The sequence below is a fragment of the Triticum aestivum genome, chromosome 6B (assembly GCF_018294505.1).
Source record: "Triticum aestivum cultivar Chinese Spring chromosome 6B, IWGSC CS RefSeq v2.1, whole genome shotgun sequence".
Lineage (NCBI taxonomy): Eukaryota > Viridiplantae > Streptophyta > Magnoliopsida > Poales > Poaceae > Triticum > Triticum aestivum.
The window spans coordinates 438506619-438523173 of record NC_057810.1 but is presented as its reverse complement, the minus strand read 5'-3'; the positions used below and the strand labels follow the sequence as shown (position 1 = coordinate 438523173).

Here is a 16555-nt window from a genome sequence, read left to right as displayed (position 1 = left end):
CCAATTAATTATTTAGTTCAATATTATTATGGCAAATGTAAAACCAATGTTGGGACTTGCTAGAAGAGTTTTATTCAAAGTAAACTGTCAAGAGGGGCCCATAAACCCTCACCATGTTAGGGACGCAAAATCAAGGAACATAACACTGGTATGACGGACACTAGGACGGCAAGAGTGGAACAAAACACCAGGCAAAAGGCCAGCCTTTCACCCTTTACCAAGTATATAGATGCATTAATTAAATAAGAGATATCCGTACTTCAGGATCGGACGGCCGGTCGTGCTAGTCTTTCTCCTTTTTTTTCTTTGGGACTTGATCCAACTAGTGGGTTGTTGACCTCTGTGCTTATTCTTGATTCCATCGCAACACGTAACAAGTATCCATACCTACTATAAAAGAAGTAGATATTCTTAATCTGTCATGCTATTTTATAGAAAACCTTCTGATTTTTCTAACATTAAACCCGGAATAGAAATCGCCCTATATGCACATATGTCTCCGTAGTGTGCTAATGTGTCATCGTTTGTTTTTGTTGTTTTCCTTTACAGGCGTAACAATACCCCATTTTCACACCTGACATGAATAAATGCATGATCACTTGCCCGTTTCTTTGTACTGATTAAATCTATATGCAAGCCGTGTGCAATAGAATACATGTGGAATCTTGAATTGCGCTTTTGTAGGCAGACCATCTTTGTTTGGGCCGTAGCTACAAATTCTAAGATTGTAGAACATTTTTTATAAATTAAGAGCATGTGTATTTTTTTCTCCCGTTACAACGCACGGACCTTTTTGCTAGTTACTTTAAACTATTTCCTTGTGCAGCTGTCAGAGGATATTACTATTAATTAACTCCATATAACTTCGTGACGATTTAGAACTCCGAGTCCAGATGGAATCCAATGCGCGTGTGACTCAGACCACACATGATCTCGCCGGTGACACGCAAGCCGTGATCGCACAACTTTGAAGATAATAATGCCGAGACATCTGCTGATAGATGTCAATCTTGTAAATATTATTTTTTGAGAGCGTAGGACATGACGAGCCCCCGCGCATGCGCTGGTGAAGTTATCTTCAGTCTGAGTCATGGAGTTTGATGCGACGATGAAGTTGCCACTATAGTTGATGAAGATTGGACCCACCGAAATCTGAATCCACGGCGCACGTTGCTCTTCCGTCACAAGGTTGTTCCCTGACGGGTTGTTGTGGGCGATTGTTCTGTGCCGGCTCTTCTTCGTCCAACCAATCGCGATGTTCTCGATCCCTGAAGAGCTCCCGCCAAGAACACAACACCATCGTGTGCTGGCCCCACGGTGAGCGCCAACTGTCATGGTTTTGTCACGGTAGATGTCCTCGAAAAAAAGGACTTAGTCGTGAGGTCATTGATGCTAGGTGATTTCTTGAATGTGGTTGGTCAGAATCGAGAGATGCGAGTTTACCCAGATTCGGCCCCTCACTGTGGAGGTAAAGGCCTACATCCTAGTTGATTGATATTGATGATGGTGATGATCTCGATTACAAGGGTGCTATTTCGCTACCTTTCATCTCGAGGGCATCTACTTTGATCTTGTCTAAGACTTGTCTGTGTGTCTAAAAATTGTCCCCCTTGGGGTGCCTTGTCTCTCCTTATATAAGTTGAAGGGGCCGGCTTACATGTAGAGGCCTAGTAGGTAGGATTAGGACTAGTCTATTAGAAGTCGAATCCTAGTCTAGATCTTGCTTCCTTGTCAGGAACTTTCCTCTTCTTGGACAAGCCGGCCCAATGATTATCCCTCATAAGCTGGACTTTTGTAAGTCGCCTTCCGGGCCTTGCCACTCTCTTCGGCCCATCGACCAGGACATCGTTAAGCCGCCAATATGAGCCAGCCCATCGGACTCCTGTCACGAGCCGGCCTTCTCATGAGCCGTCATTTGTATCTTGGGGCTTGTCGCCTGTACAGCCTAATGGTCGGGTTATCATGAGCCGCCAAGTAGCGGCCGGGTTATACCTCCGGTCAGGTCATACCGTGGGGTATATCCCCAACATGACTGGGTATCGCAATGGCCGATTGCTAAATTTGAACTTATTGGTCGAAAGTGTCGTTAAATTATGTGGTGTCAAAATGAGAAATTTTGATTTACATTGATGCAAAGTTGGAGTTGAAATAGAGTTTATATGCACACCCGTATAAAAGAAATACAATTCCCGCAATAAAAATATAAAAGAAATACAAGAGTGAAAATTATCAGATTTGAAACTCCACGTTTGCTCGTTTCCTTTGCACCTTTAGAAAAGTTATAAGCGATGTAGAAGAGTTTTAAATGCCACAACTTTAGGGAATCTGCTAGAGTTGCTCTTGGCTTCTCCCCAATCCTCTCCACCTTTATGCAGCTTGTCCTTTATTGCAGGTGTTTCTTTCTAGCGAACTTGGATTTTACTCATAATATCAGTGTTGCCTGTTTAGCACATACGCCTTAGATTTGATCAAAAGCATCAGGATAAACTTTTCAAATTACATCGTTAAAAAGGTTCACTTGAATTTAAGTAGTCATATTTGTTCCAACAAAATCAAACAGCAATGCATTGTATATGTTATGAAATATAATGAAGTTTTAGTTAATTTCCCTTTTCTTTTACACAATTATCAGAATTTAGTCTATTACTCAAACAAGGAAACTGTATGTTAAGTTTTCACAAGCCAAGAGACATACATGGAATTGTTACAGATAGCATGGTGAAAACAAGGAAAAGGAAATTAGAAATAAACGACAAAAAACTCCTTTCTAAGTCTGAAGTTCGATTAAGCGCTGTGTGCATATGAGATATTCAGCACAAATATATAATACACGATCAGAAAAGCCTGTTTGCAGCTCCCAAAGACACCAGAGGCTCCCAAGCTCAACACTGGAGACAGATTGAGAATCACAAACACACTTAAAGGATCTCCATATACGAACCTCCCAGGTCAGGCTTAGTACCTGCATAATCGTAACACAAGGAAGATCTACCATGTTTAGAACTGAACGGCTACAAATACAAAGTGACAGAAACAAGTAGCGGCGAAATTTTGGCTACATAGACAATACACTGATGCTTTCAAAGAACAACAGTAACAACGCTTCCAAACAACACCAATGATGCTTCCGAAGAGCACTACTTGATACACAAAATGGAACCAGAACACGCATAAGAGTAAGATAGCCATATTAAATCGTTGTTGCACAAACACAAAGAAACCCGATTCACTGAAATGTAAGTAAACACTGTCTTTTCAAATGTTTTGATTTTCCAATTCTCTGGGCACATTTCCTCTCATCCATCCAATTATACCACCATGGTCATGACATCAATGTCATTTTCTCAATGTACATCCTGGGAGGAGAATATGAATTAAAAAAAAAAGATATTAGAGCCCATAGGAGAACAAACGATTCTTTTTAAAATAGAGCTAATAAATACTCAGGGACTCTGAATCCTTTGCAGGAGCATCAGTAGGTTATATGCATAATCTACTTATAAGCTCAGGTCTCTTCAAGTGCAATTACACACAACCAAGAACTGGGGAATGCCCAAAACACACAGTCAACAGCAGACTGCCATACATAAGACACATCCAAGAAGGCCTCGTCTTGCTTTCCAATCTCTGTGGTGCATAACATAGTATCAAAGTTGCACCTTAGTCATAGCGGAGCTCGTGGACGTGGTCGGCGAGCGGACACGGAGTTCATGGCGGGGACGCAGCTCGGGGTCGGCCGGCGAGGCTTCAAGGACAGCGAGTGACTCCTATTTGCCGCTCAAAACGTAAGCGTGGCCCATGTGAGTGACTCCTCTTTGCCGCTCCCTTCGACGGGCCAGACCCATTGCCCGTTCCCCCTGTTTTTATTTGGTTTTTCTTGTTTCTTTTGGTTTAGGGTGGGTTTTCGCTTTTCGGTTGTTTTTATTGTTCTCTGGTTTTTCCTTTTTTCTTTTTATTTATTTTCTTTGTATCTTATTTTTATTTTCATTTATAAATATGACTATGGTGTATATATGAACATTTTTCTAAATACACGATGACCATTTTAAAAATATATTTTACTGTTAGCTTATGTAATGTAATATAAATTATTGACGTATGAACTTGTTTTACAACATTTTCAGAAAAATGCTTTCGAAGTATATATTTTGACAAGCTGTGTGTTTGCCTGCCTATTGTAACTACTAACTGGGGGTTAAATAGACTCCTGCACATTGCTGCCTCGGTCCCCCTCGTCTCTCCCTTCTAGCGATCTCCCTTCTAGCGATCACGCCGGCGGCCAGGGTGTGGGGATTCTTCCACTTCGTAGTTCTTAGTTATTTCTGGTCCTAGTTTCCTAGTAGGTTTTGGTTCCTTAGTGGCATCAACAAGATGGTGGCGATGATGGTGCATTGGAATAAGGTATCTCCATCCGCCTGGCCTCGATGAAGTATGATCTAGTGAGGGTAAGTTCTACCAACCTGATAGTTTGCTACGAATTGTGGCAGTTGGTGTGTCGTTCAGGGGAATCAGTTGGCTGGCTTTTCATGTGGCGACTTTAACCTCTTATTTTATATTCGTTCTGCGGCAACGTATGGTTTCTCCAACCCTCTAGATTGGTGGTGAACTGCAAGCATGAGTTACTTGGGGTGATCCCCCACCTGATGTTCTTTTAGTGCTTTATAGATCTCGTTGCTAGTGGCAAGTGGTTATTGCGGTCTTCAAAGACTTGTATTGCGATGATGTGTGTAGGTGTCCCATTCCCTTGCTGCCTTTGTAATCTTCAAGCTCCAGGGGGGCAAACAATCAACGGAATATGTTGGCCAGGAAGCCTTTCGGTGTAATTTTATTTTCCAATGGACATATTGTGTCATATTGTCTTTTTCTTTGTACCGACTACTGTTTTCCTTGATGAATATCAAATATAAGACACTCTTTTGGGTGTCTTTGTTAAAAAAATATACCATGGCTAATTAGTAAAGCAGTGAGATTCAAAGCTAGAAAAATATAAATAGACTAGGAACTTAGAGCAACTCTAGCCGATCCCCTAAACTATAGTTGATATTCATCAAGCCGGCACCTAGACGATCCCCTAAACCGAATAGTGGAGTAAAAAATTTACTCTGCCTCCTATCCGATGCCTAAATGTGCTCAGTCGTGATTGCAGGAGTAACATTTCTGACCTCTCACCTCCCCAAACCCCACTGCCGCTTCGCCAGCGGACCTCCCAGCCACCGTTCGCCACTCATGCCGCTACCTTGTAGTCTCCCTTGGACCTCGCCGCCCTTCTGCCCGAGTCTGAGCCCTTCACCGGAATCAAGGTGAAACGCCGCCGTCGTCGCCTTAACTGATTCGTCGGATTGCTCTCGAATCTTCTTTCTTGTTGGCAGCCGCCGCATCTGACCGTGCTTACGCACCGTTGCAAGTCATTCCGACGTCCGCTGGTTTGGCCTAAACATTGTCGGCCGGCCGGTACACCGCCGCCGCCTTGCAAGTGTTCGACGATTTGCCCAAGTGAGTTTTTTTTTTGTTTTTTTTTTGTACAATCGAATTGAACTGAGCCGTTTGGATTGAATATGAAGAGGTTGAGGGAGAGGATCTTCGAGGACTCGTTGCCATCCAAAGAGGAAGAAGACAATGAAGACTTTGAAACTGTTCTTGGCATGATTTTCAATGATGATGTTCGGCGGCCGAGGAGAGGATCGCAGTTTGGCCGCATACAACTCAACCATGATAGAGCGGAGGGCCATGAGAAGATCATGAGAGATTACTTTGATTCAAGTCAGACCTATCCGGAGAAGTACTTTGTTGACTCTTTCGGATGCACGCAAGTCTTCTGCTCACCATTGCAAAAGCCGTTGAGAAGTATGATGATTTGAAGCTTAGAAGGAATGCATGCGGAGAGATAAGTGCAAGCCCTCTGATGAAGTGCATTGCGTCTATTCGAGTTTTGGCATATGGGTGTTCAGCCGATGCAGTTGACGACTATGTCCGCATTGGTGAAGACACAATCTTGGAGGCGGTTCGGAGGTTCACTAAAGCAGTTATTGGTGTTTTTGGGCCGGAGTACTTGAGGGCACCCAACGAGGAAGACACCAAGAGGCTAATGGCTAAGTGTGAAGCAAGAAGATGGCCAGGGATGCTCGGATCACTTGACTGTATGCACTGGACCTGGAAGAACTGTCCTATAGGGTGAAAAGGTCAGTGCAAAGGCCACTGCAACAATCCAACGATCATTCTCGAGGCAATCACATCGAAGGATTTTTGGATATGGCTCTCACAATGACCTGAATATGCCGTTGAGATCACCATTGTTTGCTAGGCTTATTTCAGGGGATTTCAAGAGATGATCTCCTTGCAACTATACAGTCAATGGGCACAACTACACGATGGGTTACTACCTTGCGAATGGCATCTATCCCCCATGGGCCACATTAATCAAAACAATTCCGCGTTCAAAAGGTAACAATAATATTCACTTTGCCCAACATCAAGAAGCAGCTAGGAAAGATGTGGAGAGAGCCTTCGGTGTGCTTCAGAAGCGCTTTGCGATTGTTCATGGCCCTGCCGAGTACTGGAGCTCCAAGGTTCTATGGCAAATCATAACTATTGCATCATTTTGCATAACATGATCATCGAAGATGAGAGAAATATGCTTGAGAACTTTTGATACAAAACCAACGGGCTCCTGTTGAGCCAGAGTACGATCCAAATTGGATCCAGGCATTCCTTGAAGCGCATAGTACGATCGAGAACCGACAAGTTCATAACCAGCTCCAACAAGATTTTGTTGAGCATCACTGGCAACTTCATATCACTTCCTAGTTGTGCTTTTACATGTTATTTGCTACTCCCTCCGTTCCGAATTACTTGTCGCACGGATGGATGTATCTAGATGTATTTTAGTTCTAGATACATCCATTTCAACGACGAGTAATTTGAAACAGAGGGAGTACATTTCAACCATTCGGTGTGTTTAAATTTAAATAATTCGGTTTGTATTCATGATTTGCTTGAACCTTCATATTTATGTTTAGTTTCTATATGTGAGCTAACATGTAGTTGCAATGTAAACTAGAATTGCATAAGTTGGAAAAAAAATTATACACCGTTATATTTAGGGGACCGGCTAGGTCTGAGCAAAAGTTAGTGGAGTAAAAATACTGCACAATGCTTTACTCGGCCAGATACTAATCTATTTTAAGGGGATCAGCTAGATTTGAAGCTAAATTGTAACAAGTGTATCTGATTGCTTGGTTGTAACAAAATTAAGGAGCATGTCATACAAATAACAAAATTAGCATGGTTCATCAAACAATTAATTCATCGTAATGAACATGTTAGTCGCTTAAGCTGAGGGTTATTAAGGAGGGCGGAGGAAGGAGGTGATGCAAATAATATGTGGATGAAGATGACGATTTGCATTCATAAGGTGGCTTCAAAGTAGTTTGGGGTGACCAGGAGAAGTAGAAGCAAAACTAAAGATACCTGGCGGTGGAACGATATGTCCAAAAGGCTATTAGGGAGAAGAAAGACTGTTACATACACCTGCACTTGGATAAGAGTGCAGACAACATAGAGAAGTACAAGGTGGCAAAGAAAGCCGCAAAGCGAGCTTTGAGTGAATCAAGGAGTCGGGCGTATGATGACCTCTACTAGCACTTAAGACATGAAGGAAGGCGAAAGGGGCATCTACAAGATGATCAAAATCCAAGAGAGGAAGACATGAGATGTCAACCAAGTAAAATGCACCAAGGAGGAGCAGACCAACTCCTGGTGAAGGACAAGGACAATGAGGTCAAGCATAGATCGCGGGGGTACTTCGGCAAGCTGTTCAATGGAGAGGATGAGAGCTCTAACATTGAGTTGGATGACTCCTTTGAAGATACCAGCAAGTGCTTTGTGCGACAAATCCAGAAGTCTTAAGGTCAAGGAGGCTTTAAAAAGGATGAAAAGAGGCAACACGATGGGCCCTGGTTGTATCGCCATTGAGGTGTGGAGAGGCCTCGAAGACATAGAGATAGTATGGCTGAATAGGCTTTTGAATCTCATTTTTTCGGGCAAACAAGATGCCAAAAGAATGGAGGTGGAGTATATCAATACCAATCTTCAAAAACAAGGGGGATGTTAAAAGTTGTACTAATTACCTTGGAATTAAGGTGATGAGCCATACAATGAAGCTATGGGAGTCATTGAGCACCACTTAACAAGAATGACAGGCGTGACCAAAAATCAGTTTGGTTTCATGCATGGGACGTCGACCATGGAAGCCAAATTCTTGGTATGACAACTTACGAAGAAACAAGGGATCAAAACAAGGACTCGCATATGGTGTTCGTTAACTTGGAGAAGATATCGCAGAATGTCATGTGTTGGGACTTGGAGAAACACAAAGTCCCAACAAAGCACATTACCCTCATCAAGGCCATGTACAACAATGTTGAGACAAGTTTTCAAACAAGTGATTTTGACACTAATGACTTCCCAGTTAAAATAGTACTGCACCAAGGGTCAGCTTTGAGCCCTTATCTTTATGCTTTGGTGATGGATGAGGTCACAAGAGATATAGAAGGAAAAAGCCCAAGGTGTATGCTCTTTGCGGATGATGATGTGGTGTTAGTCGATGATAGGCTTAGTAGGATTAAAACTAGGTATATGAGGTGCGGTTCCAGTACTACTAGGCACGAGGAGAAAGTTAGCCTTGATGGGCAACTGGTACCTCAAAAGTACACCTTCTAATATTAGGGGTCAATGTTGCAAAAGGATAGTGATATCGATGAAGATGTGAGCCATCGAAACAAAATCGGATGGATGAAGTGGCACCAAGCTTCTAGCGTTCTTTGTGAAAGAGTGTCACACAAGCTAAAAGGCGGGTTCTATAGGACGGCCATTCAACCTACAATGCTTTATGGAGCTGAGTGTTGGCCAACTAAAAGGTGACATGTTCAATAGTTAGGTGTAGCAGAGATGCGCATGTTGAGATGGATGTGTGGCCACACAAGAAAGGATCGGGTCCGGAATAACGATATACGTGATAGAGTAAGGGTATCATCAATTGAAGAGAAGCTTGTGCAACACCATCTGAGATGGTTTGGGTATATACAACGTAGGCCTCCAGAAGCTCCAATGCATAGCGGATGGTTAAAGCATTTTGATAATGTCAAGAGAACTCGGGGTAGACCAAACAGACATGGGAGAGAAATACGTAAAAAGAGATCTGAAGGACTCGAATATCACCAAAGAACTAGCCATGGACAGAGATGCGTGGAAGTTAGCTATCCACGTGCCAGAACCATGAGTTGGTTTCGAGATCTTATGGGTTTCAGCTCTAGCCTACCCCAACTTGTTTGGGACTAAACGATTTGTTGTGGTTGTTGTGGTTGTAAGTAGGTATGTCCTTAATAGTACATGAATTTTCCCTATAACGACGAGCCTACTTGCAATAAATGAGCTGCTGCAATGATTGAGCCAACTAAAATAAAAGGGTAAGGAGAAGCAATTTGGGATATACCTAAACTAGTAGCTTTGTCGTCATCCGAATTCCTATATGTGAACGTAACCATCCCAAACTACAGTGATGATATTTTGATGTATTTGAAAGCTTATCACATATGTCACTAACTGGACACATTTATGGGTGAGCTCCTATTTCAAGCTATTGTTCCTATATGAGAATGCAACCATACAGACCAAATTACTGACTATTCGGAGCAACGCTATGCCATTTGCTGAGTATAAGCAGCTAGTACTCTTGACATAATTCAAGAGAAGTGGTACAAAATAATGGTGGTTTGCAGTACCAGATTCCCTGGAGCGGGCTTTGAACCCTGATCTAGATTGATCGATCTAGATTGGGGTTCCACTTCCCTACAGATCGGTCAGAGTTTGGTCCTGATTTGCTGATCTCAAGAATCGAAATGGAATCACGATTTAGGCTGCAGGAGAGGACTAGGGCGAGAGCACTGGGAAGTAACGCATCTTCCAGCGACTGCAAGAGTGGGGCAAATGCGCAGATGGATGCCTATGGGAGAGCAGCTCATGGGCCTATTCGGTCTGGCCCAGCCCGCATGGATATGTCTATTTCTAATTTTCATAGGGAACCGCACAAATCACGAATCTGGTAACCAGTGTTTGTAGCTCCATTTTAGCTAAAGATGGCGGATTTAGAAAATACGGAAAAGGGTACACACAATGATTATTATTTTTACTAAATTGCACAAGGTGCGTTAACTTGGTGCCACTTTCGAGGCTATGGCCTTCCTGTGGCATTTTTATCAGTTTAATTGCCTTCAAAATACATGTCCAAAATCAATCCTTTCATGGACATCTAGATATGAGCTAAAACACGAACAATTTGGGACCATTCATGCATCTTCGAAAAACTACCAGTGATGATGATAAACATTAGGATTTCTATCTAACAGCTAACTCCAGCATCCAGACCCAACTAACCAATGATGATAACATACTGTAGTTTGCTAATGTATTGTAAGAAGGGAATAATATTGTTAAACAAGATGACCAGAGTAATAAGTTAACAGAAAGTGTGACAAATTTATCATGACAATCCAGAATTATGTGCACTTGTTCTAATAAATTCATGAGAATCTACAGGTGCAAATAAAGTTGCAATCAGATGAGACTAATTTATCCATGAAGTCAGACAGATGCGAAAAGGGCTTACTCATATGTAGACCACACCAACCAGACATGGCGCATCTAGTGTCCGGATCAAATCGTGGATCTTGTAAACCTGCATCCACTGCTTGGAGACGACTAAGCATTTTCCCTCCGACTCCACAAAATCATCTGTTCTGTACGTCCTCGCCCTGATGTGCGCCCGGTGATACGGGGGATACGGCGATTCGTCAACACTCCAACAGGTCACCAAGCAGAAACCACTATCAATCCCCAGGGAAAGGAAATTGTGTGAGCGACCGACCAGCTCTTCATCTTCCAAGTCGGACACCACAGGAATCTCAACAACAGAGAGTGACCTAGTGCCGATATTAATCTTGTATCCATTGATGGCCTTTGTGGTGCCTGATAAGCCGAGGAAGAGCCCACCTCCGTGCGGGATGGCACCATCGCTGAACGGCAGGTTGTTCTCGTCATCCACCGTCACCCACTTCTTCGAGCCCTTCGTGTCAAAAGCGTACGTGCCCACCCATCCGGTCACAGAAACCAGTATGTGGGAGCCCACGGCGACGTATGACTTGACGGCAACCCTCGGTGGACATAAGTACTGCCGTGGGGTGAGCTCCCAGGGAAAGAAGGGCGGCCGCTGCAGGGAGCTCCACTTGCAGTTGGTTAGACAGCCGTCAACTTCCTGTGCCTGGGAGAGATCGAGGACCTCGAACCAGGGCAAGTAATCGAGCGGTCCCTTCACTGAGGGGCTTCGGGAAAGGGCGTAGATCTTCTGGTCGATGGGCAGCAGGATCGGGTGGCTCTTGATCGACTTAGGTTCCGGCCCCCGGATCACCACCTGCTTCTCGGTGTCGAAAATGATGGTCCCCGGGCCGTAGTAGTTCTCGGTTGAGCTGCCGCCGACGCCGACGATCCACCGGCGGTCCTTCAATCTCAAAGGGACGAAAGACATGTTGTGTTTGCATTTGAGGCGGGCGAGGCGGCGCGGGATGCTCACCGGGGTGTCGCCGCCGCCGTCGGTGTAGGGTTCCACCTTGAACACGGAGAAGGCAGGGCTCACGCTCCCATGACCTATCACCAGGTAGGGCGAGGTCTCCTCATCGCTACCGCTGCCACCGTCCAGCCTCTGCTTCTTGTTCGGCCGCATGGTCTCCAGCGAATCACTGCCTCTATCGGTGATTCCATCTGCCCTCCTCTGCTCCTTGTTCTTGCGCATCATCTCTATGCGCCGCCGCCGCTTGGGACGGGATCCTTGATAAAGCAGGGTTTGGGGGTTCTCTTTTTGGAGCAATATGCAATGGACAAGAGGGGTTTTCTTTCTTCTTCAACTACAATAGAACCTGGGCTTGTGATAAAAAAATGGATTTGTACCATCAGATGCGAGATTGATGGCCCAAATTGAAGTGGAGCAATTTGTGCACACAATTTGTAAAAAAGACCCTCCCCGCAAGCTAATTTGGTCCCGCTGTCCTCGTCGTTCCAAGTCCAAATCACCTACGGAGCGTAGCACACAAAATCTCACCAACAACGGCGGCGGCGGCTGCAGCCCAGATCCCTTCTCCAAGCTAGGCGAGTATGCAGGGTGGAGTTGGTGTACCATCTCTTCGATGGCTCTTGGTTGTTGTGTCGCTGGAGGTGATGTTTGAGACAGATCAGATCGGAGTTTGTCTGATCTGAATCTTCGACAGCGGTCGGCAAGCTTCAGGATCAACTCGTGTATCTCCCCCCCCCCTCGTCGGCGGCAACGCCAGCTCCTTGGCTCCTCCCCGACCGGTTATGTGACATCGTGCGAACCTACAAATCTTCGACACGGTGATTCATTTTCCTGGTAAAATACTTCGAGTTTTACTTTCAAGTAAATTATTCATCTTTGTAGTTCTATTTTCCTTTAATTGTTCATGTCAAATATGCTCGTGTGTGAAAGATGCATTTTAGTAACTTTGATTTGAAGGTGTGTTGCTATTATCCTTGGTGGTTTGGTACTCTAATTTGCAACTTTTCTTTCATTGATAAGTACTTTGGAGAACCAATCTGGGAGGTTGAGGATGATTGGATAATTTTAGGGTCTTGAAGTTTAGGACAATTCACTAAAAAAACTTAGTATCTGCAGCAACGTGTACAGGGTCAATAGCTTGACAAGCTGTAAAGAAAGTAATTCATTTTACTAGACAAAAAAATTGAAATGGACCCATTTGTGAGCATATTAAAATTTGTATTGATGTTCTCTTTTGGGAGCAATATGCAATGGATAAGAGGGGTTTTGTTTTTTTTAGGGAAAGAATGGGGGACAACTACAATAGAATGTGGGCTTGTGATAGAAAAATGGAAAAATGGATCAGGGCCATCAGATGTGAGATTGATGGCCCAGATAGGAGTGGAACAATTTGTGCGCACAATTTGTAAAAAGGACCCTCCCTAGAAGCTAATTTGGTCCCGCTGTCCTCGTCGTTCCAAGTCCAAATCACCTACGCAACGGCAGCACACAAAATCTCCCCCAACAGCGGCGGCGGTTGCGGCCCAGATCCCTTCTCCAAGCTGGGCGAGTATGCAGGGTGGAGTTGTTGTACCATCTCTCTGATGGCTCTTGGATGTTGTGTCGCTGGAGGCGCTGTCTGAGGAAGATTAGTTCGGAGTTCGTCTGATATGAATCTCCGACAACGGTCGGTTGGTCGCCTTCTCTCTCTTTATCTCTCTCTCTCTCTCAAGCTCCAGGATCAGCTCGTGTATTCCTCCCCCTCGTCGGCGGCAACCCGGTCGCCAACTCCTTGGCTCCTCCCTGACCGGTTATGTGACGCTGTGCGAACCTACAAATCTTCCACACGGTGATTCATTTTCCTGGTAAATACTCTGACCTTTACTTTCAAGTAAACTATTAATCTCTATAGTTCTATTTTCCTTTACTTGTTCATGTCAAATATGCTCGTGTGTGAACGATGCATTCTAGTAACTTTGATTTGAAGGTGTGTTGCTACTATCCTTGGTGGTCTGGCACTCTAATTTGCAAGTTTTTTTCATTGATAAGTACTTTGGAGTGTTGGAAATACACCCTGGAGACAATAATAAAGTGGTTATTATTATATTTCCTTAATCATGATAAAGGTTTATTATTCATGCTAGAACTGTATTGATTGGAAATTTAAATACATGTATGAATACATAAGCAAATACCAAGTCCCTAGTAGCCTCTACTGGACTAGATCATTGATCAAAAGATGTTGGGAAACGCAGCATGCAATTTCAAAAAAAAAAATCTACGCTCACGCAAGATCTATCTAGGAGATGCATAGCAACGAGGGGGGAAGAGTGTGTCTACGTACCCTCGTAGACCGAAAGAGGAAGCGTTTGACAACGCGGTTGATGTAGTCGAACTTCTTCTAACTCCGACCGATCAAGCACCGAACGTACGGCACCTCCGAGTTCTGCACACGTTCAGCTCGGGGACGTCTGCTACCTCTTGAGCATGCGTTGGTTTTCCCTTAAAGAGGAAAGGATGATGCAGCAAAGTAGCGTAAGTATTTCCCTCAGTTTTGAGAATCAAGGTATCAATCCAGTAGGAGACAACACACAAGTCACCTAGTACCTGCACAAACAATCAAGAACCTTGCAACCAACGCGATAAAGGGGTTGTCAATCCCTTCACGACCACTCGCAAAAGTGAGATCTAATAAAGATAGTAAAGTAAATATTTTTGGTATTTTTGTTGTATAGATTGGAAAGTAAAGATTGCAAAATAAACGGCGATAGAAATTGGTAAGTTGATGGGAAACTAATATGATGTAAAATAGACCCAGGGGCCATAGGTTTCACTAGTGGCTTCTCTCAAGATAGCATGTATTACGATGGGTGAACAAATTACTGCCGAGCAATTGATAGAAAAGCGCATAGTTATGAGAATATCTAGGCAATGATCATGAATATAGGCATCACGTCCGTGTCAAGTAGACCGAAACAATTATGCATCTACTACTATTACTCCACACATCGACCGCTATCCAGCATGCATCTAGAGTATCAAATTCATAAGAACAGAGTAACGCATTAAGCAAGATGACATGATGTAGAGGGATAAACTCAAGCAATATGATATAAACCCCATCTTTTTATCCTCGATGGCAACAATACAATACGTGCCTTGCTACCCCTACTGTCACTGAGAAAGGACACCGCAAGATTGAACCCAAAGCTAAGCACTTCTCCCATTGCAAGAAAGATCAATCTAGTAGGCCAAACTAAACCGATAATTCGAAAAGACTTGCAAAGATATCAAATCATGCATATAAGAATTCAGAGAAGAACCAAATAATATTCATAGATAAACTTGATCATAAATCCACAATTCATCGGATCTCGGCAAACACACCGCAAAAGAGTATTACATCGAATAGATCTCCAAGAACATCAAGGAGAACTTTGTATTGAGAATCAAAGAGAGAGAAGAAGCCATCTAGCTAATAACTATGGAACTGAAGGTCTATGGTAAACTACTCATGCTTCATCGAAGAGGCTATGGTGTTGATGTAGAAGCCCTTCGTGATCGATTCCCCCTCCGGCAGATCGCCAGAAAAGGCCCCAAGATAGGATCTCACAGGCACAGAAAGTTGTGGTGGTGGAAAAGTGGTTTCATGGCTCTCCCTAATGTTTTTAGGGTATAAGGGTATATATAGGCAAAAGAAGTACGTCGGTGGAGCTCCATGGGGCCCATGAGGGTGGGGGCGCGCCCTCCTGCCTCGTGGCCGCCTCGCGGACTTCCAGACTTCAACTCCAAGTCTTATGGCTTGCTTTCGGTCCAAGAAAGATCATCGCGAAGGTTTCATTCCGTTTGGTATTCCTTTTCTGCAAAACTCTAAAATAGGCAAAAAAAACTGAAACTAGCACTAGGCCTCCGGTTAATAGGTTAGTCCCAAAAATAATATAAAAGAGCATATTAAAGCCCATTAAACATCCAGAACATATAATATAATAGCATGAAACAATCAAAAATTATAGATACATTGGAGACATATCAACGTCCCTCGCCTTCTTGATCCAGCAAGGTGTCGAGGTAGTAGATGAGTTCCATCAGCACGACGGCATGGTGACGGTGATGGTGAAGTGATTCTCGCAGGACTTCGCCTATGCACCGCAAAACTATGACCGGAGGTGTAAACTATGGAGGGGCGCCGCACACGACTAACAATTGATGTTGTGTGTTATAGGCGCCCCCTCCCCACATATATATAGGTGGGAGGGGAGGAGAGGCAGCCATGGAGCGCCCCAAGTAGGATACTAATCCTACTTGGGGTTTCCCAAGTGGCGCCCCCTTCCTTATTTTACTGGAGAGGAAAAGGGAAGAGGGAAGGGAGGAAGGAAAGGGGGCCGAACCCCCTCTTCCTTCTCCCAATCGGCCCCCTGCCATAGGGGGGCGCCACCCCTGGTGGGCTGGTGTGCTCCCCTCTCATGGCCCATATGGCCCATTATCCCCCCCCCGGGGGTTCCAGTAACCCCCACCCCCAGTACTCCGATAAATACCCGATATACTCCGGAATACTTCCAGTGTCAGAATACTATCATCATATATATCAATCTTTACCTCTCGACCATTTGGAGACTCCTCGTCATGTAGGTGATCTCATCTAGGACTCCGAACAACATTCGGTCACCAAATCACATAACTCATATAATACTAAGTCGTCATCGAACGTTAAGCGTGCGGACCCTACGGGTTCGAGAACTATGTAGACATGACCGAGACACCTCTTCGGTCAATAACCAATAGCGGAACCTGGATGCTCATATTGGCTCCTACATATTCTACAAAGATCTTTATCGGTCAAATTGTTATGACAACATACGTCATTCCCTTTGTCATCGATATGTTATTTGCCCGAGATTCGATCATCAGTATCCACATACCTAGTTCAATCTCGTTACCGGCAAGTCTCTTTACTCG

General features: G+C 44.1%; 1 protein-coding gene across 2 annotated transcripts; it reads right to left on the bottom strand.

Moving 5' to 3' along the window:
- Positions 1-2670: 2670 nt before the first annotated feature.
- Positions 2671-11922, bottom strand: LOC123137368 (uncharacterized). 2 transcript variants are annotated; one of them, XM_044557109.1, is made up of 2 exons: positions 10664-11922; positions 2671-2962 (listed from the first exon to the last, which is right to left on the bottom strand). In XM_044557109.1, the coding sequence occupies exon 1, from the start codon at positions 11843-11845 to the stop codon at positions 10664-10666; it is 1182 nt and encodes a 393-aa protein (XP_044413044.1). In that variant the 5' UTR covers positions 11846-11922; the 3' UTR covers positions 2671-2962. The 2 variants fall into 2 exon arrangements, with proteins under 2 accessions (XP_044413044.1, XP_044413043.1); XM_044557108.1 differs by lacking the exon at positions 2671-2962 and adding an exon at positions 2974-3356 and having other exon boundaries at positions 10664-11921.
- Between the last annotated feature and the right edge of the window lie 4633 nt (positions 11923-16555).

Coding starts and splice junctions, on each gene's coding strand:
- LOC123137368 (XM_044557109.1), bottom strand. CDS start 11,845: ATGATGCGCAAGAACAAGGAGCAGAGGAGGGCAGATGGAATCACCGAT.